Raw genomic sequence first — 24,496 nt, forward strand, 5'->3', positions numbered from 1 at the left:
GCCACATGTTCTGCTGTTGAGTCGATTTTTGGAGCACTGCATAAATAAGTTACGTTACAGAAGAGTAGAAGGCGCTCCTTGTGGCAACATAATTGAATACATTTAGATTAGGCCCATTGCTGTACTATTAGCCAGAAAAAACTAATTTTACAGGATTAAAGGAATCTAATTCTTCAATCAGTATTTGCCTAGATAAAAAACTGTCTCTACTTTTAGCCCACATCTCCTCTGAGTCTTTTAATGTGTGCATATAAAAATGCTTCAGTAAATCCAAAGAATGCGATGACTTATTTCATACAGCTGTGCAGATAATAATATACTTCTGTTTTTGTATGTAGAGATAATTGGATGTTCAGGCTCTTCTAGCTTTTCTAAAGTGGGAAAGCAATAGCACAGGAGAGGCTGGTTTCTCTGAGGCTGTTTGGATGTATCTGTCACGTGATAACAGTAGACAGCAATCAGCTATCTGGATAAAATTATCATGTTTAACAGAAGAGAGCACAAAACTGTGTCGCCATCCAGACATGGCTGTGCAACATTGTGTTATGATGTGCCATACACCAATTTCTGTGCATGCTGCACAAAGCCGTAGATATCTATACAAAAATGGCTTGATTTAATATTCCCGTAAGTTAGTGATTCACCACTTTGAAATTCCTTCCAATTTTAAATTTAACACCATTTTAAATTTCTCTTACATTTTCTAGCTTTCAACTGCAGAATTGTGTCCAGTCATTTGGCCAAGATCAAAAATTTGTTAATATCACAATGAGACTGTCTGTGAAATGATGAAATGTGTATGAAAGCAATGATCTGCACACATTTAAATAAATTTAGGGAATTACTTCTCTTAAAACTCTCGGTGTTATTATAGTGTACTTATAATGCATTATCAGGCAGCTAAGATGTGCAACTTATCATGGATGTCCATTGCATGTGACTTAAAATGATTTGAAAAATCAATTCTCAAACCATGCTCTTAATAAAAACTAAATGTAACATTACATTAATGATGTGTGAGTGCTGCCGCAGTTATCAGCCATCCACCCCTATGCAGTGCCATGGAGCCCTGCTGCTGGTAAATCATAAACAGGCTCTACTGGCAGCAGTTCTACTGCAACAGATGCTCTAGCCTATGAGACAAATCCTCTTTACTGCATACCAATTTTGCAATTTGATTGTAGATGAGTCAGTCTCTCTGTAAGGCATGTTCTTCCTGATCGCTGTATCTAATATTCTGTTTGGAAATTGGTTTTGTAGTCTGCATGAATGTTCAGTTCCCTGCATACTGAGGATTTTGTTCAAGGGATTGATTTTGTTCAGTAGGCTGCAGATTGTTTTCTTCTCATGTAAATATCATGTTACCAATTAAGTTGTTCTCTTTAAATTTTTCTTTAGATGTACCTTAATCGATTGATTCATTGATCTGTTGAACATAGATTCAATTAGTCATTACTAGGCCTTTCTCACAGCAGACATTTTGATTTGGCAAGGCTTTGTTAGCAGGAAAACACAGGTGTACCTAATAATGTTGACAATGGCTCTGTTCCGTGTAAGTGTCCCAGTAAGCCACAGGCCCCGCAAATGAGATCCCTGAATGGAATGCAGTTAATTGGACCTGTGCTTTTCCTGCTAAAACATGTCAAAATCTTTGAGAAACTTGTACCGGGAGACCAAAGTTGGTTTTAAGCTACTCTGCCGATGTACAGGTTGTGAGTCACAATAGGGATGGGTCAAAGCCAGTGTTGCAACATGGGATTTGTTAAAAAGATTGGGAACTAGATGGGAAAGTTGGGGATGGGAGCAGAGTAGGAAAACAACATACACATTTTCTAAACCACTTTACTGGACATTTTGTAACCTCAGTAATAATAATAATAATAATAATAATAATAATAATAATAATAATAATAATAATAATAATAATAATTAATTCGTTTATTATCGTCTTCATGCTAACTTTGTAAAACACAACGCACTGTATTTTTTCATAATCATATTTATTGATTTATTAGCAATTCACCATGCATGCGTCTGGTAAACACTGTGCCACAGCGCCCCCTATCTCCACTTAGCGCTCACAGCGGGCTGTCTGTCAGTGTCAGCCTCAGCAGACTCCTCCTCCGCCATTTTTGACTGTAAACATCCTGCCGATTTTAAAAGGACAGCGGTGAGCGGGAGGAAGGCGACTGGCGCCATCTTGGCTGTTTTAATGAGTACAACAGGGGAGAATTCGCTGGGAGAAATAACATAATCATTGGCATTTCACTCTAGACGGGGTACTGTTGGTAAGTATGTTTGTAGCGGAAATATTCGCGCGTTGTTTTGTGTAATGTAGGAGACGAAATAAGCATGCACGTTTGTCTTTATTTGCTGCGGCCTTCACTGTACAAGGAGCCGTTAGCCACCAGCTAACGATACAGTTGTACTGGTAGAGGGAAAAAAGTATGAGCAGGTTTTCATGGGCGCCCTGCTCCTGTGTGTTTTGCCTCCTTTTCGTGGGCGAATTGTAGTCTTAGTTCTCGAAAAGCAATATATATATATATATTTTTTTTTTTTTTGCTGCTAGCAGCATTTTTGCTTCACACGCACATCATTCGTTTTCCCTGCTCCCTTTGGAATTAGCTGGCGGCTAATTTAGTTGACCCACTTGATGGCGCCGACTATTTACTGGCGTTGACCAACCCTTTGGCGCTCTTAATACACTCTACTATGTGTGTGTATATAAGCACGCATAATTTATTTTTACATAATTTAAGTGTCTGTGCTAGTTAGGAATTCCTGATTCATTCAAGTAGAGTACGGGAAAGTGTCGGTTATCGTGGGCAGACATGTGCATTTCCAATGTTTGCCTCCGTGACCGTGACTGGGAAATAGGCGGAACTTGAATGAAGTCAGCGCTTGTTTTGATAATGTTAAAACCTCCTTTTATAAATAGAGTGCACTGCGGTGTTATTTTACTGACAGTGAGTAATGGTAAAAGCTACTTTAAATCAAGCATAACAACAGATAAAGAAAATGCTTCGAGGGAGCTTTATCGATTTTAGGGTCAATGTTAGCGATATATGTTAGCTCATAAGCCCCCGACATAAAATCCGCGAACGGCATGGTACGTTACTGTCTAAAAGCTTCTTCGAGAGACAGCAGACTCTCATATTTGTCAGATAATTAGCAGGCTAATATTTACTTAAAAGCAAAATTGTCAAAAAATAAAACCAATCCGCATTCTGAGGGGAAATTGGCCTACACGGTCTCTTCTTTTCTGTGATGTTGACCAACTTGCTTAGAATAAGGATAGATCCCTAACTTTGCATAGAAATAGTACAATTTGTAAACTTGTTAGATTTGTTCTGGTTTATCTGGCCATTAAGAGTGACTTCTGGTCTATTTCAAAATGTATAGTAAAAACATCCTGTTATTAATGATTACTAATCATTGATTCAGTGCAGCAGTCAAGCTACACTTTATGAAACGTTATTATATTTGCCCCATGTCATGAACTGTCATAGATTTTGAGTCTAGTTTTGCTGAAGTTGGCTGAGTCAGCATTGTTTCTCAAACACTTCTGGGGGATGGTCCTGCGCTGCTAGTTCATGTTTTGGATTTTGGTACTTTTTTCTAACTGTCATGATCTTTTATTTTTTTTTTTAAGAATTGCTTCTCCTTATATATAAATTAATCAATTATGTCTTCCAGGTAAATCTTACCGCAGTGTGAGTGTGTGAGCCAGGGCAACCAGGGCAATGTTCTACGCCCACTTTGTCCTCAGCAAACGTGGGCCGCTGGCCAAGATCTGGCTAGCGGCCCATTGGGACAAGAAGCTGACCAAGGCCCATGTGTTTGAATGCAACTTAGAGAGCAGTGTGGAGAGCATCATTTCACCCAAGGTAACAAGACAAATGTGCATTTTCTGTATTCTGGTGGACCTGCTGCAGGCCCTGTGTTCACTTTGCAAACTTGAGTCCTGTTCAGATCCTGAGTTGTTGCTTGTCTTTGTCCTGTGTTTCTTGTTACCTCCCAATAAGTTAAAGCAGGAATATTTAAAATGTTTGCTATGAAAGAAGAGTAAATAAATAATTAATGGAAATATTGGAGCAGAATTGGTCCTTCATCTGTCACAATTAAGTGTTTGCTTCATTTAAAACAACCAACTGCAGTGTTGACTAGTTTATTTTCACTGTCTTTGCACTGACCTACTGTACTTCATGCACTGTTAACTCAGTTCAGTCCTTTTACAAGAAAAATGTACCACGTCCACGTGACTCATTTTTTTTCTTTCTGGTCCTTTTTTCCTCTTAGGTAAAGATGGCATTGCGTACATCAGGCCACCTGCTCCTTGGGGTGGTGAGAATCTACCACAGGAAGGCCAAGTACCTGCTTGCTGACTGTAATGAAGCCTTTATCAAGATCAAAATGGCTTTTAGGCCAGGTAAGGAGAAATTTTAAGACAAACAAGTTCTTAGATTTTTCTTTTCAAAAAAGGAGCTCGTGCATTTTCTTTGCTGAAAAAGATACAAGGCTGAGAGCAAAATAGAAAAGCTGCGGGAGTGAAGTGTCCAGTGTTTGTCTGTTTTTTTTTGTTTGTTTGTTTTTTTTTTTTCTTCCTCCTCCGTCTTTAACCAGCAGGGATATTTTAGATTGTTTAAGTGGTTCATCTTTACATTCATCTGAATCTGTGATCTGTTTTTCCAAACAAAATCATCTGTTTTCTGTTGTTGCAGTGTAATGACTTGATGTTGTTTGAGAGGCATACAATCATAGAGTACAGTTGTGTATTATAACAACATTACGACTTGTGTTTGGATTCAGGTGTGGTGGATCTACCTGAGGAAAACAGAGAGGCAGCCTACAATGCCATCACCTTACCTGAGGAGTTCCATGACTTTGACCAGCCACTTCCTGATCTGGAGTAAGTTAATGACATTTACTTCTGATTTCATCTGCTCATTTTCTGTATTAAGCACTTTTATCAATTGAAAGATCGACTGCTCTATATAGTGAAATACCTGCTCCTGTCATTAGTATTGGTGTGATTCAGTTATTCAAGTCATTCAAGCACCAACTATTATGTTGCACTCAACCCTGATGTCTTTTTTTGTTTTGTCTCAAACAGTGATATAGATGTAGCCCAGCAGTTCACCCTGAACCAGAGCAGAGTAGAAGAGATAACCATGAGGGAAGATGTTGGCAACCTCAGTCTCCTGCAGGACAATGACTTTGGTAGGACACTGTATATACTGATAAATACACTCATACCTCCCACTACATATATGAAAGTAGATAAAGTCGGTTCTATGTAATTATAGATTTCAACATGTGTATCATACTAGAGAATCCTTTTTAGATGGTATAGATTTTAGATATGACTTTAAATTCTGTCAGAATAATAGAATTGTTATGTAAAAAGGGGGAAAAAAAGAATCACCATGTTCATATTTTATAACAACCTGCTGTACTTTTCAGCTGACTTTGGTATGGACGACCGAGAAATGATGCGTGATGCCAGCACGTTTGAGGAGGATATCATGCACGGTGCCACAGCCTCTAACCTTTTGCTGGAGGCTGAGCCTGGTCCAGCTAATCTCCCTGACAAGTCGAACCACATGGACTATGATGACTTTGGGGACGGCTCCATGGGCAACAGTGATGGGGGAATGTTGGGTGAGCAGTGTTAATTATTTCTCTAATCTCATCTACTATATCGGATTACTGTTAAAGTTGGTCTGTGAGATATTTATGATAAAGTAACAAAGAATGATTGTCAAGTTAATCCCCTTATTATTTCATAGTTGATAAGCTGCTGAGTTCTGAAGACGGAGGCGGCATCTTTGATGATCCTCCAGCAATCACAGAGAGTGTCATGATGCCTCCAGATCATGGAGATGATGAGGATGACTTTGACAACCTCCAGTCACGTAAGTAAAGCAAAGCTCATTTGCCTTTTATTGCAAAGGATATACAACAGGAAAATCTGTTTTTTGGTCTGTTTTGAATTTGTTTCTGTTTGTCTCCATTAATCTCCAATAGCGTTACTGATCTATAAAGTACATGTAATTGTGGAGAACATTGCAGAAATCAGTTGGAAAACGTGTTTAGTCACATGCCATTATTAGTGTCATTGCCTATTTAAGGGGAAATACAATTTTTTTGTGTGTGTGTGTGTGTGGGTGTGGGTGTGGGTGTGTGTGTAGCGGGTCCAGACAGCCCTGACTCCGGCCCAGCAGAGCCACTGCCAGCAATGGCTGATCAGACAGAACAGACTACTCTGGTTCACAATGAGGAGGAGGCATTTGCCCTGGAGCCCATTGACATTACTGGTAAGACTCTCCCTCACCTTTCTTTAGAAATGAAAGGCTGTATTTAAATAAATATTTTATTTGTATTTTTGCATAAAATTCTGTATTAATTCTTTGTAGAATTTTAGTGGAAAGTATTTTCTATAAATGCCTCAGTTTGTTTCAAATTGTACTAAACAAAGCTAATGCAGGAACTCATAGGAAATGCTCCCTACAAACATTTCGCTGTGCATATTGAATGCTCAAGACAAGGATTGCCTTAAACGACAAAATTACCGCCTTACACTGGGAGACCATGGAGATTTGTCAACCTGTAGAGATTTGGCAATACCTTTTTAAAGGTAGCCATCCCTTGCAAAAAAGCATTACTATATAAAATTGACCAATGAAGCCAATACGCCCTTGCCTTGTTTGTCAACCATAGTTTAAAGCTAAAACGTTACCTTTTTAATGGTGAAGAAGTAATCGATTTTTTTATTTTATTTTTTTTTCTTTTCTTCATCTTATCATTTGCAGTGAAAGAGACCAAGGCGAAGCGTAAGAGGAAGCTGATTGTGGACAGCGTGAAGGAACTGGACAGTAAGACCATCAGGGCCCAGCTGTCTGACTACTCGGACATTGTCACCACCCTGGACCTCGCCCCTCCCACTAAGAAGCTTATGATGTGGAAGGAGACTGGAGGAGTGGAGAAGCTATTCTCTCTGCCTGCTCAACCACTGTGGAACGCCAGGCTGCTCAAGGTAAAAATGTTTGTAATAAATATGCATCTATTTGTGGATGAATATGTACACAAGTCCACTCCTAACTGTTTGAGAACATACTCAAACCATCAGATTTCTGCCTGAAAACACTTACAGGCAATATTACCATTTGGAGCACAGTAATGAGCAAGCCACACTTGAGGGCTTATTCTCCAAATGGGTCAGACTCATACTGTTTAATCGAAATGGAATATATAGTATTGTACCTTTCATTGACATTCTGTTCAGGTTGTAGAATTTTTAAAATGAGAACATTCAGGGAACAGGAGGTGGAGGAAGTGATTGGTTTTGTCTTTCTCAGTTCCGTATCCTTTCACACCTACATGTTACTCCTCCAGAATACTGAATGGAAAATGCGTTGATGCATAACTTAGCAGACTTTTCTTTTGTCTTGCATCAGTCTTCCATAACAGTCCCTACATTTTATATTGGTACTAACTTATAAAGTAAAGTTTGAATAAAACTTCTCAAAGTTGAACTGTTAAATCTCTGATGTCAGATGTTCACGCGCTGCCTGACGCCTCTGGTGCCAGACGAGCTGAGGAAGAGGAGAAAGGGCGGCGAAGCAGACAGTCTGGATGAGTTCCTCAAAGAGCTGGAGAACCCAGAGGTGCCTAGAGAGGAGGTCCTGAGTCAGCACAGGGATGTTATCGGTAAGTCATGCTTGATGACATGAGAGGAGGTCATATCACAGTGCACACATGTCATCAATCGCATGAGAGGAAGAGAGAGGCTGATGGTAGAAGTCTTAACTAAAACACCATCAGTCAATAAAATAAGGCTGTGTTCACATTTTTATTTTATACGTTCTATTAAAATCTTTCTCAGACCAGACTATTATGGAGGAGCCTAGTATGCTGGCAGCCTCTGCAATGGAGGGCAGCAGGACGACCCTGGATGAGACAGTCATGCCTCCTCCCTCAACCCCCCGCGGTGTCAAACGCAAGACTCTCGACAAAGAGGGCCCCCTTCCTGTGAGTAATTGTCACCTGACTTTTATTTTTCTCTGTCAAAACACTGGAATTGAGGTTGCACATTTTCTCCTCAGCATTTCATGGGGAGGTGACAGAATGTAGAAAATTCAAAAGTGCTGTTTAAAAGCCTCTAATGGTAGTCGATTTCTGTGCTTAGGCAGCAGAGCCATAACACATGACAAGTTAATTGCCAAGTTTTAAACTGCTTGCTGTTTCAGACCACATTTAAGGATTGTATTATAATCAGGTCACATTGGTCTTAGTTGTTATCTAATGAAAAGAAATAAACCAGATGAGGATTGTTGTAGTTTGAATTTTCCAAAGCATTAAAATTTGGGAGTGCTGAACAATCAAATGAGAGAAACACAAAACCTAATGAATTCAGTTGACTGCAGTGTGTCCTAGCTTGGTCCTGACTTGCACCCTGCTTTCTCTCTTTCAGATGGCTCCGTTGGAGCAGCAGCAACAGGTGGCTGACCGCTCAGTCTTGTCTCAGAGATTAGACATGCCTCAGGTGGATCTGCCCCCGGAGGAGAGCAGCGTCAACCTCACCCAGCTCGTCCCTGAGCTTGACCTCCTTGGTGAGAAGGGCAAAGACAAGAAGGATGAAAGTGATGAAGAAGAGGTGAGGGGAAAATAATTTTTTTTTTTTTTTTTTTTTTCCTGGTATGCTGGAAACTTTGTAGTTGGTAGTAGTCATTGAATAGCGATGCATTTTGTCAGTTATTTTGAAAACTGCCTAAAGTGCTACAACAGAAATCCCAATAACAAGTAAGTTCCTGGTAATCTATATAGCAGTGTAAATGAAGTGCCTTTCTGTAGACAAAAACTTTCATTTGATTATACGTGTTGCTGTATGAGTCTGCGCCAGCTGATGCTGATGATTCTGTCTATGGTCCTCAGGAAGAGGAAGGTCAGGCTGGAGACCAGGATCAGGAGGAGAAGAGATGGAACAAGAGAACCCAGCAGATGCTGCACGGTCTCCAGGTACAAAAAGCTGTTACTTTACTCATATTGTGTCAAACAGATTTTAAGTAGACTGAAATAATTTCCACAGTATTTGTTTGTAAAGTTCTGATTGTGTGATATTACTTTTTTGTCTGCTATGTGCAAGACATATTTTAATGTATAAATCAGAAAACCATTGTCTTTGGGAACCCAGCTTCCTCGCCTACCTTTTTCTCTCCCTTCGGGTGAAAGGAGGGGAAAGATGAGCACTCGCATGTTATATTTGATTGATGACCTCAGGTCAAATGAAAAGACTTTGCTTTAGACTTTTTGTGGTTCTGTCTCCATAGCGCGTCATGGCTAAGACTGGTGCAGACTCAGTCAGCCTGCTTGACTTGTGCCGGAACAACAACAGGAAGCAGGCAGCTGCCAAGTTTTACAGTTTCCTGGTCCTTAAGAAGCAGCAAGCCATTGAAGTGACCCAGTCTGAGCCCTACAGTGACATCATCGCCACCGCTGGACCAAGATTCCACCTTATTTAGACATTGGAAGAACAAACAAACACTCTGCTTGCAACAGACATACTTTTTTAATTACTCAAGTTTTTTGCCTTTTTATTTTGTGTTTTCCTGTCAGCCCATTATGTTTCTGGGGAAGGGGCGGGAGTAGTGGGGAACGGGTTGGAAACTTTTTAAAAATGGATTTTACTGTACTACAGATGGAATCATGCAGTACTCATTTGGTTCAGATGGCGTGAGGAAGAATGTGTAACAATTATATTTATAAAGCAACCTTTTTTTAGTCACCGATTTGTAAGCTTTGCTTCATTATGTTTTGTAAGTTAAATTTCCATTGTCTGCTCATTCCATAATTTTTGTACCATTGCCCCTCTTACACCGGAAATATTGCAGATTTTAGATATAGAGCCCTGTATTTTCACATGGAATACTTAACTAACTCTTTATATGTTCTGGAAAGGTACTGTTTTATTGCTCAAAAGTGTAACCTCTCCCACCTTTTCCATGTTGCACTTGTTCTTTCATGATAAACAAAAAGTTTAATTTGTCAAAATATTGGTAAATCTTACCTGGCATTAAATATCATATTTCAGATGTATAATTCCGGCAGGTTATCAAGTTTTAAGTTTTATGGGTTTTTTTTGTTTTTGTTTTTTTTTTTGTACGTTTTTACGTTTATGCTTATTCACCTTTTTGCATTATGTAACTAGGTAATGTACTTGTTACAGTTAAGTTCAATATCCCACCTTTTTAGTCTTCTGGTAACTTCTAGTTGTGATACATCTGTAAAGATTTGAAATAAAGCGTTTTAAGTACTTGGTAACTGGATATTATTAATTAATTTATAGTGTCTTTTTTCTCTTTTTCTTGATAATGATAATTTTAACTCAACTCTTTACTTGATAAGATTGTTGACCAGTAATTTAAAGCAGTCGCCTTTTCATTGCAGGTCTTACTGTTTTACGTGGTTGCCAATAATTTTAGAAAACACTTGTTATACTATTCCAGTGGTTCACCATTAATTGATTGAATCACAGAGTGGAAATAGATGAGTGTTTGATTACAGACTTTAGTCTTCATTTGCAGCCCAGCCAGCTATATATGTCTGTAAAACAATAACAAAATCAAACCGGGGTTTTTAGTACGAAACGTAGTGTTTAGCACTCGTGTTCCTATGCCAACGGTCTAATTAATAAAATTTAACACCCTACTCACTTAGCCCTGGTTTCTACACGGACGGGAAAAACGGACAAATCTTTGCCGGAAACGTCCGTCAATGAAAACAGTCCTTCCTTTACCCGCGTGTGGACGTTTATAGATGGCTGCACGTAAAGAGCCTGCTTCAGTATCTAGCGCCGTGATGGCTTCTACGGGCGGCACTTTGGACTCTCCTGTCAAACAGATCCAAATTGAGGGGCTGGTAAGTGTCACTATGGTTTTGTGTAGCTACATATAAAATTTCGGTGGTGGATGTGATAGAAACCGGTTCCCAAGTGTTAGCCGATGTGGATGCTAGCCCAAGTGTGAGCATTATCATGGCGGACAGATAATGGGAAGCGGTTTCTTGCACTTTAACCAGTGCCTTTAACCTATCTTACTTTAGTGTATCCGGTACGTTACTTACAAAACAGGCTGGGAACAGCCAAACAGATAATATTTGTTGTCTGTAACCCCTATCCTGCCTGATAGGCTAATGACAGGGCAGCTCCGCTTGTCTTCTGCGTTAGCTTGTGTTAGCTCTCAGTAAGCTACAGAGGCGTTTCATTTTAAAAGCAGGATCTCCCTGGGGGTCAGGTTAACGGAGCCACTTAGCATAATGATGCTGCTACCTCTTGCCTCCACCTCACACAAGTGTTGCTATTTCCCACAAAAGAATGTTTACAGGAGGCATTTGGTGACTGTTCATTGTCACAAGCATTACATTTCAAAAGAGTGGGCTTCAATTACTTCGCCTCGTAAGGAATTCATAAAACAAGATATACATGTCCGCAATTGCGTACTTCAGAAGTGTCTGTGTACCTTGAAAACAAAATCTGTGAGGTCTAGGTTAGGCCTTTCGAGTAATTCTAGGTTTTTAAATAATCAGATGTGTTTATTAGTCCCTGTATGGTAACAGTCATGCGATTAAAACGTAAATGGTAGGAATGAATACAAAAATGTTTGTACGTCATTATATGTAAAAAAAAAGTCACAAAACAGGTGATGTGTATGTTCCTTACTCCATAATGCCCTTGCAGTACAAGGTAGCTCATCAATGAACTCTTGATTTCTGGTCTGTCTTATTACCCTTTCATACAAAATGTATTCGACTGCTATGATATATATGTACCTCTGTCAGATTTTTCACTTGTGGTAAGAAAAGTTGCTTGTTTGCATTTTGGCCCTTGGTATATACTTGAAACATCAAACCACGTTTGCACTGGTATTTCTCCTGAATGTCTAAATTCCCCTCCATTTCAGTGCTGCTGTTCTCAAGCCAATTAAACATTTTGAGAATTGATTGAACTATTGCCACACAGTGCATCTTAAAACCTATTGTGGCACATGTTGAAATTGAACTTCAAATAACCTATACACTGAACATTTTTATATTCTGTAATACCACTTTATAAACAGCAGAGGACAAACTTGCTTCACTGCCATGCACTTACAGTCTCCCTCCACTTAACTGCAGTGGACACAAAGCAGCTCATTTGAGTGGTGTGCCTGAATGCAGGACTTTAACTCGCCAGCTGCTGCCTTCCTTTTTATCTTGCTCATTAAAACTGCCCTAGAGTCTCAGGCCCTAATTTCGAATCTAAGTGTTTGACCTCGGTGTGTATTATTTAGACCTCTAATAAGATTTTCTTAATTCATTTTTTTCAGTCTTATCAACCAAACATTTTAATTGTGGTATTTAAATTAAAAACAGTCTAGAGCAGTTTAGTGTGCGACCTTATTTGGATTTAGACTGCTGAAGGAAAGGTGTCTATTTGAGGTAGAGTTATGAAACATCTTTCACCTGAGTGCACTGATTTGCAGCAGTTGCTGCTGTGTTGCGTCATGACCTGTCTGTCGGAGATTTAGCTGGAGGGTTGCCCACAGACAGCATCACCACTGCTTTATAGTAAAATTGGATTGTTTCCTTGCTTTTGAGGAGGTTTCAGTGGCAGATGTTGCCACGGGAGTGGAGTGCTGCACAGCGATGGGTTCCATTACATACCTACTGAGATCACACAATCACCTGTATGTTTGAAAAATACTTTATTTATTCATTTAGACGTATGATGCTCATCAGACACGGGTCTTATTCATGTACCGTGAATTAAGGAAAGTTAGAGTGCATTGTGCAGCACATTTTGGCATTGTGATAAGAGAGCTCAGGTGCATAAAAAAGACAATAAATATGTCAAAATTAGTTTAATTTTAACATTCCTTTTTAGCAGTGGCAGATATTTTCTGTTTTTTGTTTTTTGTTTTTGTTTGTTTTTTTCCCCCCAGAGAATATATGAGTGAGTAAAACACTGTGGCCGAACAATCCCTTTCTCCCTTCTGAGGTTTTCCCACTAACACTCAGGTCCATAAGCCTGGGCTCATCAGGAAGGCTTTCACACTATGTCATGTGACGCAGATCATCTGTAACACACAGACGCAAGAGATAACTTGCTACCCACTGTTGAAAGATATGTTTCCATCTGTCCAGTACAGTTACTCTATACTGTGTCTGTTCTATCACTTCTTCATAATACAGAATCTACAATTTATGTTTCCTTGGTATCTTAAAGTTGTAATCCTCAGGATTTAAGTTTTGGTTGATTTGGCAACACTGGGTAGTAGGTATCAGCAAGTGTGTTTTAATACTACATTAGACACTCCTTGAGCAGATACTTTGGCAAAAATACAACAGAAGACCAACTGGTATATGCTTTTACAGCACAGCCAAACAAACTTGTGTTATTTCAATAAATAAGTCAGTCAAAAATAATTGCAGCCGAAATCTGATTTCATGCTGCAAGAAGTTCCACACAACAGCAGGTCACAGTAAAGTTGGTTACCTCGCTGTGGCTGCTTCTTCTTGTTCAATTACTGCCTTGAAAATATTAAAAATTATTTACCGATAGAGAAAAAAACAAAACAAGAAAATGACTTTTTCGCGGTTTGTGTATGCTGTGCCCACAATAAAAGTCACCCCAAGTTTCACCAGTTGAATGTTTTTAATGTGAAGCAACAGCAGCAGTAGGAATATTTTTTGCATTAACATCAACTAAATACAGCTCTGATATGGCTATAGGAGACTGAGGAGTAAACAATGAGGCTGCTATTAATGAGATGAAATTACAAACACTAATTGTGCTTATATTATATGCTGCACTGTTTCCTTTGAAGAAACAAAGGCAGTTTTTAATCCAATGCTGTAATGGCAAACTCCACCATTAACAATGATAACTAATAACTAAAAATTGATGTTTTCATGAAACTCTTTTAGAATTATTATAAATTAACTTTTAGATGGAAAACATTAATAGTGAATTTTATATGAAAAATCTTTGACTTAACTGGTCAGTGCATACTTACGTGGACTAATCCAAACGAATCATCTTATGTGTAATGGGAGAATTATTGCTGCAACTTAAATTGAGTAGCAGCTAATAAAGAGAAGAGTAAGCAGAGTTGTGAATATTTTCTGTGAGCAGGTGCTGTCGTTAAATGTCACTTTACTTCTTGATTATTTCCTTCCCTGCATTGTAATAACACCTCCCATTGTCAGAGTCACTGACTATCATATATCAGTGTTGGACTTAACACTACGAGTCTGACCTGGCCCAGCAAAATTACACACGTTTCAAAAGATCATCGGGCCAGCAGGAAAAACCTGGCAGATGAAGTGGGAATCTGCAGTGGTCCTCATCCATGGCGTAACCCAACAGATGACTCATGCCACACAAAAGTATTTTCTCCGTCAAGTATACTACAGCCAACGTTGAGTGTAGATTTTGTCTACACATCAGCTGCACAAGAAAGAAAACTCATTACAGTATTGTCTCTCTTGCTGTACTTTCTCATAACTTGAGCCCCGTTGTGTCGGGAATATGAGCCCTTTTGTGTGAGTAAAAGAGAAGATTTATGATAAGAATTAAAGGCAGGCAGTGGGGGATTTGGACCGCAATTGATTTTGCACAATTCAATTTTAAGCTTGTTGATTTATAATGCACTGTCCACATATCAATCCTGGGCCTCTCCACATGAGCTGAACTCACTGGGCTAGCTGCTGGTGAGCTAGATCAATGTGTGTACGCGTGTGTGTGAGAGAGAGAGAGAGCGAGAGAGAGTAGTAGGGAAAGACAGTACTCTCTCGCGAGAGAGAGAGAGAGTACTGTGTGTGTGTGTGTGTGTGTGTGTGTGTGTGTTCATAAATGCTTGTACAAACTTGGAGCTTTCCAGGCTTTGCTTACACTACCTGATAGCAATTACTCAACACCAGGAAGCCAGCACAACAAATCCACTGAAACCTCCTTCCTTCCTTCCCATTCTTTAGTGCAGATGCTTATTCAGTTCCCCTCCTTTAAAGCATTTCTGTAGATTTGGGAGTTTTTACTTAAAGCCCTGCTCGAATTTCGTTTCATTTATTTGACCTTCCTGGAGTTGTTTTTGGCCAATTGTCCCATCTCTCACCTCTTCCTTTTCAAGACGGATGCTATTTAAGTGTGTGATGAACCCATTGCCAAGAGTTAGATAGCACAGATACACAATGCTTTCTGCTATCTGCTCTACTGATGGAGGGAGCCTAGAAAAGCTATTTGCTGGCAAAAAAACGAGCCAAAGCTCAAAGGGGGGCAGGTGGGCTTTGTAAAACAGCTTTCGCTGCTGATTCTGAGGACTTCCACTGTAGCTCTTTTTCCCCTTTCTTCCCACCTCGGTCTCCCTCGCTGTCATTTGTTCACCCATCTGCTCTCCTCGCTCTCACCTGGTCCCCTCATGCTCTCTTTTGTCATCATTATCTTTATCCTCCTGTCTCACGTTTTCACTGTTGCCTTTCCTCCTTTCCTTTCCTTCCAACTTCCCTATCATGTTCTCACTCTTACATTTTCTCCATTTCTCTAACTCCCCCCAGACCTTCCTCCCCTCTCAGTCAGAGAGGACATGGAAGTCAGACAGAGGATGAGATTTGTTTTTCTCCCCACTCCAACCCATATCATCTCCCTTTTGCCACCCCTAGCTCTTTTACTTGTTGCATGACAGGTCCAGCACTCTCCATTGAAATAAATCATCTCCTAAGACAGATGCATGTGTGTGCATGCATGTGTATGTGTGGGCTAGTAGGATCAGTAAGGTCTCCCTCATGGTGGTGATGGGTGTTGTGTTATGAGCATGGCTCCAGGACTGCCACCTTGCTCCCGCGTGTATGTGTGTATTATTAATGCCTCTGGCTTTGACCTGCCCTCACCGTTATCAGCTTGATTTATGCTCTCCCACTGCACATGGTGCTTTCAGCTTCTTGTCCTGCTCCTGTTCATTTAGACGCTTTGCCTTATTCTCCACTCTTTGTCTTGGCTGTTTTCTTTTTTGGCTGGTCAATACGTCTCATAACGGGTAGGTGTTTGTGTGGGTGTGTGTGAGTTTGTCCATGTCTACGTATTGTGTGCGTGTAGAAATTGTGCTGTCCTTGGTAACGGTGACGCAGCAATAGAGTTTAACCCAACTCCTCCATCATTGGAGGCTTGTCCTTTTGGCCCATTTTTATCTGCTATTAAAAATTAAACGCATATGATGATGCATGGATACTGTCCAGATGAGGCATGACGATGTGGGATATCAGACTACAAGTCCAAATATACCCTCCCACCATTCCATGTATGCCACCTCTTCTTTTTCCAGTGTAAATTGCTAAGCTGTGCTAACTACTAACTGGCCTTTTGTACACAGTCAAGATCAGTGATGCACCAGGTTTTGAGCCTGCAGACTGTGGTGCTTACCACTCAACCACAGCCAGCGATTGCCTGAGTAACTTGTCCCAGAATTTCCTCTTAACATAACAAACCTTTTCAATAAATCAAAGATATTTGAATGAAGATTGTTCTTTATGTGTTTATGTTAAAAAGAGGGAGATTTTTTTTTATTTTTATCCTTGTTATTGGCCTCAGAAATCAGTATCATTCGGGCTACATTAGCTTCCCCTTGGAAAGTGGATGTTGGTTAGCATAGCTTGCTAATGTTAGCACTGATTCCCACTGGAAGTTAAAACATAAACAAAATTTAAATTTATATGATTTGGTAATTACAATTTTAACACGAGGCAGAACAAACATCAAGGATATACAGACGGGTGACAAATTAAAGGAAAAACCAACATAGAGTGTCTTAGTAAGGTGTTGGGCCACCATTTGCTGCCAGAACAGCTTCAATGCGCCTTGGCATTGATTCTACAAATCTCTTGAACTCTACTGAAGGGATGAACACGATACTTTCAAAAGATATTCCCTCATTTGGCGTTTTGATGATGATGGTAGAGAGTGCTGTCTAACATGTCCATCCAAAATCTCCTATAGGTGTTCAACTGGGTTGCAATCTGGTGACTTTACTAGTGTCCCGTGCAGACAGCTGCAGTGTTATCGGGCACCAGACAGGAAATGTTACAAAACTGTGACTGAAATTGTTGGATTTTTAAAAAAAAAGTCGAGTAGGAGCTAATTTATAATAGGTTTCCAGAGTGGAGATGGTGAACCAGCTAAGGATGGGCTGAACCTCGTAAGCATCAGAAGCTATAGAGGCTGAACACAGGCAAATGGTCATTTCTAGGAAATATCTAATTACTTCCAATACAGTGCAGCAGTGTTTATGTAACCTCTGCACATCTGTTCATCTTTAAGAGCCATAACATCAGAGCACATTAACCACATCACTATTCTGTGAACTGCAGGACAGACCTGCCACCAGATAGTGAGACCAAACTATTAACATGTTTGTGCCACAGAAGTATTTCATAATTCAAATGGTGATTATAAAGTGGAGTGTGTTGGGTGTCTCCGTAAGAGAGATGAAGCTCCCCACTGCACAAACTGAAAGTTAAAGGTAGTGAAACCATTAGTCATCATTTGATCTCCTACTTAATTGTATTTATTCTCTAGTATGTTGTGGTAAAATTTACTAAAGCCTGTTGTCACTGTTAAGCTCTGCAATATGTTAAGGAAAGTAAAATCATGATGAAAATATTCTTGATCAAAAAGTTTCCTTGTTATATATGTTCACATACTGTAAGAACGTATACTGTTTTTTTTTGTTTTTTATTTTTTTTAAAATCAAGTTCTAAATCAACATCATTATCTTATCTACAATGCTTTTCTCTGCATTAGTATAAAGTTGAATGTACACTAGAAGAGAAAAAAAATTATTTTTGTCTACATATTTCCCCATTGGTATTAATTAAATAGTTTAATGTATTTGTACTGTGATAAAACATAATGTGTAAAAGAACAGAGTAAGAAAAGCCACAAATGTGCTGCGGGAGGAATGAAAAAACCCAAGTGGCTTGTAAAAACTAACCCCAACACAAACTAATGAACACAAATCAACACGAAGAGCAGAGACACAACTGAATTGAATAACATAAATCAAAGGATGACAAAATACTATAACGGGAAATTCTGTAACAGCCACAAAATGCACAAACAATAGGCAAGATAAATAAATTAACTCCGGTTTCAAAGATAAAATCATTTTTCGGAGACTGGTATTGAAAGGAAGGTGAAGCCTCTTTTGCTTCCTCTCTTCCTCTGTTCTGGTGCGGTAGTTCGATACATCAGTGATATTGCTCTTTCTATTTTCACAGGTGGTGCTGAAGATTATCAAGCACTACCAGGAAGAGGGCCAGGGCAGTGAGGTGGTTCAGGGAGTCCTGCTTGGCCTAGTAGTCGACGACCGGCTGGAGATCACCAACTGCTTCCCCTTCCCCCAGCACACCGAGGATGATGCAGACTTCGATGAAGGTAACTTGAGAGTAGTCTTCCCTTTCTGTTATTCTATTGATCTGTCTCGCAGCTGGAAAAAAACACTCACCCACACACTCAATATAACATCACAACAGAGTCTGAAATGAATACCTGTTAAGTGAAACATGTCTTTAAGTGATAGAGCGATGGCTGGTAGATTTAAGAGATAATATTTGAATGGTTCGGTAAAAGGGAGCCTTTAGTATTTGCTTTTCTCATATTTTGAAACTCCACTAGAGATGGCTTTTTTTTTTTGTTTATAACATTTAATTCCCGCTGAGTACTTGAATTGATATACCAAAATGCACCAAAACTATTAAGTTGAAACATTTTTGGGGAAAATTTTGTATTGTTTTGAGAGAACTTTTTTAGTTAGTTGGTTTACTTAATTTGACATTGTCCTGGGCAGGTGGGCTGAAAAGTCAATTTCAGACACTGTATCAAACTTATTATTTAGAAGAGATCATACAAGTATGATCAGAGGGTCCTTGAACTCTGCCGGAACTGGTTCTTGAAATAGACCAAAACTGTGGCTCAGAACAAATGTTACCTCAACCTAAAAATTTGACGGGAAGCTATACAGTACGATGCTAACTTGTGTGTTAGTTCACATGATGTATTTTTGAGAGATAGGCTTGGGAACACTCTTCTGAGCCCACTAAAATTTCCACAGTCCTTAAAGAAACAGACTATTTAGGCTAGGAGTCCAGGTACAATCATGAATGTCATCGTGTTTTCTTAGTGGTGCGTGTTAAAGATTTCCCCAGACACAATGTTAAGGACAATGCTGACTTTTAACTAAGCTAACTAGGTGCTGGGCGTCCTACACTCTCAGTGCCGGGGTTGATGTGTGAGGGCAGTATTGCAGGAATGGAATGGCACCAGCGTTGGGTTTCAGATGGGCGGTGCGAACACAGGGTTTGATTTATTTTTTTAATCTCCACACATACGTGTTTTTTTTCACCTCCTGCCTCCCATCAGCGTTCATATCAAAGGACGCCATGTCCTGTAACCTCAGCCTGTGCCCTATCTAGACTTGATGTTACCCGATCCTTGATAGCGCACAGAAATCCGTTACCAGTCAGGCTGAAGGATGGGAAAGGTGAACAGAGGCAGGGAACGAAGGAAGGGGAGAAAATCCTGCTCTAACAGGCGTCCACTGCAAACGAGCAACTGTCGAAAAGTCTGCAAGACACACAAGTGCCACTGGTGGTTAAAGGTCGTTAGAGTCAGGAACAGCTCACTCTGTTTGTTTGTCTGTGTTGATGAGTGTCATGGCTTCTTGTGCTGTTCGCTTTTGATGCGCTGGATTTTCTGCCTGTCACTCTCTTTAAGTTAACAAGGGCTTCAGTTGCCTTGAACCCTTGGAACAATTTACAGAGCTACAACAGAATTCCTCTCAACAGGCATTTTACTCCAGCTGCAAAAGGTGACAGACTTCAGGTTATCTGTCACTACGGAACCAAATTCCAAATGGAAATGTGTTGGTTATCATTCATGTTGTCTGCAGTTTGTTGTTGACTCTATTTTGGATCGCAAACAGTACAGCATAGAGGAGACAACTCTGTAAACTGCAGAATCCTTTTGCTCTGCTCACAAAATGTGTTCATGCTACGCTCAAGATTTCATCTACTAAAGCACAGCTAAGGAAAGAGAGATACTTGAAGTAAAATTACCACGCAGGCAAAACTTGAAAAATGGATTTTATGCATGTACATTTGGTCATTTTGTTCTCATACTTCAGCCTGAATTGTCTACCCACTCACATAGCTGACCAGATAGACCACTCTTTTCTCTCCCTCTCATCTACCCTGCAGTAACTAAAAGTTAGTGTTTCATCTAAGCTGATGTCGGGGCGGGTTGCCTCAACCCACTGCAAATGCAACAGCACATAGAACAACAGAGTTTTGTTGAAGTGTGAATTGGACTTGGAAACAGTCATGTCTCTATGGGAGGATCTGCAAACTTAATCTCGGAGACTCTGAAATTCTACTAAAGATCCAGAGCTTAACTGCCAAAACATGGACTTAATACTGTATGTACCCCTCTCAGATCATGCCATGCATACTTTGATTAATTGGATGATCAATTCAAATTTAATTTGTTGGCTAGCAACCACATGCTTCCTAAAAAATGTCTGTTGCCACATCAACTATGACAAACAATGGGCAGTGATACTCTGGGTAACGTTTTGGACAGTGCCCAAAAAGGAAACCCGTTTTCAGTGAAATACTGCAGACTGGACAGGGTCAGTGTCATCTTCCCAAATCCAGTATTTTCAGCATTGCTAGATGGTTGTATGTCCTTGCCAGTGTGCTTTGGAAGTAGTTACTCACTTGCGTTGTTGTAACTTGTGCTGGGCTCAACTGCTTGTGGAAGTAATATTTCAGTGAGCCCTCTATTATTCTGCATGCTAGGTTTTTTTTCCCAGAAGTGGATGGCCTGATGTAGGTATATGATGGGGAAACTTTGCAGGACAGGGGAGGGTCACGCACCCACACACACACGCACATACATACACATGCACGCACGCACATACATACATACGCACGCACGCACATACATACACACGCACAGACACACCTAGAGTCACAGGAGGAAATCTGGCCAGAATCAGGTTTCGACATTGGTATCTATTTTTGGAAGATTTTTTTTCACTGAATTTGGTTTGATCAGTGTTTTTTGTATCGCTGTAGTCGTATCTCTGACTATTGTATTGACTTTCTGATACATATCAGTTAATTGTTATTCACCCTAGATAAAGCTTGAGATTTAGGTGTAGAAAGACTGAGCAGAGCAGCATGTACTCTGTTTCCCTCCAATCAGACACCCCAAGCACGTTTAGTTTCCATGGTCCGCATGTGTGGATATATTTGTCTCCCTGCTGTGTGTTTGCCTTAACCAATGTTGTGTTTGTGTGTATGTACTTAAATCTTACACAGACTCATTGCCTGCTAGAGGCCCCTCAGATCAGAATTAGTCCTCCAATCCATCTCTAAAGGAAAGATGGACAGGATTGGCAGCCACATGACTGTGTGTGTTTTTTATGCGTGTTTGTGTCTGTGTTTGAGTGGAATCGTGCGTGCGTGTGTGTGTGTGTTATGCTGCTTTTTTCTCAACAGGTGCCAGTGTGGAGCTGTACTTGCAGGACAGTCCATGGCAGCAAATGTGACCAATATAAGCGAGAAAAAGATAGCGAAAAAGAGTACTCGAGCATGCACAGCAGAATCAACCTCAGAAAAAAAAGAAAAAACCTTGGCTGAACCCCAACCCTCCCATTGCCCATGTCCTTGCATATTCTGTCTCTTGTCTCACTGACAAAATTTATGGGGAGAGATGTGTAGAGCTACTGGTATTTATTGTCTAGGCATTACACCTTGTAAGGTAGTAATGGTGTCTCTCTCTCTCGCTCTCGCTCTCTCGCTCTCGCTCTCTCGCTCTCGCTCTCTCGCTCTCGCTCACGCTCTCTCTCTCACACTCACACTCACACACACACTCAGGATTTGTGTGCATCAGTTGCAAAAAGGATTTTTTACATAAGAGAAGTAAGTCAGCCTTTTGTATGATGCCTAAAGCTACATTAAGCAATAGTTAGATATCAACATTAAACTTTGTGTGAGAATCAACACCTATCTCTGCTTTTTGTTTCACTGTGCCAGTACATATGGTGGACTCCCATGGCGCTTACCAACCTCTGTACTCTGTCAACACATACAATACAGTGAATCACAAATCTTTTTCTGTTTTATATGGCATAATTAAAAGTAGTTGAACAATTTAAAAAAAAAAAAAAAAACACAATTGTTAATATCAGTTCATTAAACAACTTATGAAATGTGGCTCAGTGCAATTCACAAACTTATAAAGCATGATTGGGTTAGCCTGTTTGACTTGTAAGGAAGGAATGTATCAAACTAACTGTTGCTCCATACCAATTTTGGGAAGTAACGTTTGATATTCAACCCATGTCACCAGTATTAGGCAGTAGGAAAAGGTATCCTGAAGGTAGAACAAAATTAGCCTGCTCTTTTTTCCTCCCTTCACCCTCTAATATCTCTTACTCTTTCCCCTACCTTTTTTCTCTAACTCACTGGTAAGGTAAAAGTGCTGCCTCTGACTTTCTCTCCCACCATTTCCCTTCTTCCTTCTCAGCAATCACTGATGCTGCTTCCTTCCTTTAGTACTTTTCGCCATCCCTTCTTTTATCTTTCACTTCCCACGTTTTCTCCCACATTGCTCGATCTACCCCCTATACCCCCAGATCCTCCTTCCGTTCCTAATAAAACCATAGGAGGATTAATTAAGCAACATACTGTTGGAAACAGAAATGATCTAAGCAGCCAACCAATGTCCTGTTGTTAATTATGTCCTGGGAATGAAGTGTTCATTTTATGATAATAATGTACTCAAATAGCCATCTTGTCTTTTTGTGAAGGGAGCAATGCATCAATGACAACCCAAGAGAATTGCACATTTGGAGTTATTACTTTGAGTCTCTGCTTTGAGGAAATACCCCCCCACTAGAGTGAAGATAAACGCACCAGGGTTTTCCCTACCCTTATAAAATCGAGGTACAGCACCTAAGCATTTTTGCGTGTCTGAGCCAAGTGAACGGAAAAAACAATTCTGGGAGTTCTCTACCGCTCTGGAGAGAGAGGATACTGTATTGGTCCTAATATAAGACTTTTTTTTTTTTTTTTTTTTTTTCTCCTGAAACGTAGGTTTAAAAAAGTGTGTGTTGTCTTATATTTGAGGACTAGACAATTACATATTCATTCACTACAACAGATATCCTTTTTGAATGGAGAGTACCAGTGTAACTACGGCCTTTTACAGAGTTTTATTATGGGTCATTTGTAGCCTTATTATATTACTAGGCTGGTGAGTGTTTTGAGTTATATAAAAGATGTACATATTATATATTATGTGTACGTTTGTGTACCTATAGAATGTGTGTGGGTTTTTTTTTCCTCTTCAAAGTATTTTTTTTTTTACTGCACGGCACTTCCTTCTGGCTATCATGCTGCCTCATGCCAAGCTACTAGCTCTCTGCCCAGCACAGGTGGTAAAGGCTGCCAGGCACCCTGCCTGGGCTCATGTTATGCTACTGATTGGCCCAGAGGATGGTAACAGTTGTCACACTGGTGAAACAAACAAGTTTTAAGGGAGCTTGTTTTGTGATGTTTTCTGATTCAGTAATTAGAGATGGGGTTGTTTTTTGGGTTTTTTTTTGTTTGTTTGTTATTTTATTAACACGACAGTCTTTTCTTAGCCGAGGAGCATTTCATTTAGATATTCGACATGACAACATATAACAAGGTTGTTGCTACTCCAGTCCTAACAAGACACTTAAAAAGAGCATATAAAGTTACTCTTGATGTATAAACAACCTGTAGTGATTAGCGAGGTTGAGCTTGTTGATTGACACCCTCTTTTCAGTTTATTTGTTTTTTATGTCATTCCTGCTGCCACGTCTTTAAATACTCAGCAAACCAATTAGCCACACAACTTTCGATTGAATTGAATAGGGTTGGGCTGTGAGATAAAGACAGTGCCTCCCTGCAATGGAAATCAGGCTGCTGAGACTAACACACTTCAAGGAAGTGAACAACTAGAGTAGGCCCTTTTAAAATTTGCAATCATTTACTCATTTAATGATATCTAATGTTGAAAAGGTACCAGACTCACAAATGTGTGGAACTGTGTAGCCTGTGTTCTTGAAACTGTCTCAGGCCCTTGAAACGGCTCCATTTAATGGCCCTACACACCTATGTTACATGCCCAGCGGGTTTTACACATATTTTGCCTGATAAGATATCAGGTTAGAGTTATATCTGTCCAGTTGCGGTAAAACCTTTGCATTCATCCGCATTACACATGGTATGTTTTGCTTACAAACAATATAACACAACCTCTGCAGAAAACATGAACATGACACAGTTGCTCTTAATTAGTTTATTTAACAACTTGGAGGGAAAATCACGGCCTTTGCTTCTCACAACCTATACAGTCTTTCTGTTTTTACTTTAGGAT

The 24,496-nt window shown here is 39.9% G+C and overlaps 2 protein-coding genes across 2 annotated transcripts in view; both read left to right on the plus strand.

The window, feature by feature from the left end:
- The first annotated feature begins 2,159 nt into the window (after positions 1-2,159).
- Positions 2,160-10,127, plus strand: LOC120784728 (double-strand-break repair protein rad21 homolog A-like). Its single transcript, XM_040118769.1, has 14 exons — positions 2,160-2,288; positions 3,697-3,887; positions 4,300-4,429; positions 4,810-4,909; positions 5,114-5,220; positions 5,464-5,661; positions 5,790-5,915; positions 6,192-6,317; positions 6,813-7,036; positions 7,557-7,710; positions 7,886-8,031; positions 8,474-8,656; positions 8,935-9,018; positions 9,330-10,127. Exons 2-14 carry the CDS (start codon positions 3,744-3,746, stop codon positions 9,519-9,521), a joined length of 1,914 nt encoding a protein of 637 aa, XP_039974703.1. The 5' UTR covers positions 2,160-2,288; positions 3,697-3,743; the 3' UTR covers positions 9,522-10,127.
- Positions 10,128-10,717: 590 nt separating this feature from the next.
- LOC120784592 (eukaryotic translation initiation factor 3 subunit H) overlaps positions 10,718-24,496 on the plus strand; it is a 53,488-nt gene continuing 39,709 nt past the window's right edge. The window contains exons 1-2 of the mRNA XM_040118514.1: positions 10,718-10,917; positions 18,304-18,460. Coding sequence (XP_039974448.1) covers positions 10,816-10,917; positions 18,304-18,460 — 259 coding nt within the window. The 5' untranslated portion in view covers positions 10,718-10,815. The remainder of the gene's footprint in view (positions 10,918-18,303; positions 18,461-24,496) is intronic.

Source organism: Xiphias gladius, chromosome 22, assembly GCF_016859285.1.
Source record: "Xiphias gladius isolate SHS-SW01 ecotype Sanya breed wild chromosome 22, ASM1685928v1, whole genome shotgun sequence".
NCBI lineage: Eukaryota > Metazoa > Chordata > Actinopteri > Istiophoriformes > Xiphiidae > Xiphias > Xiphias gladius.

Excerpts from the sequence above, each read along its gene's own strand:
- LOC120784728 (XM_040118769.1), top strand. The coding sequence starts at position 3,744 with ATGTTCTACGCCCACTTTGTCCTCAGCAAACGTGGGCCGCTGGCCAAG. Across the intron at positions 6,318-6,812 it reads GGAGCCCATTGACATTACTG|TGAAAGAGACCAAGGCGAAG; the intron begins GTAAGACTCTCC and ends TATCATTTGCAG. Across the intron at positions 8,032-8,473 it reads ACAAAGAGGGCCCCCTTCCT|ATGGCTCCGTTGGAGCAGCA; the intron begins GTGAGTAATTGT and ends TCTCTCTTTCAG.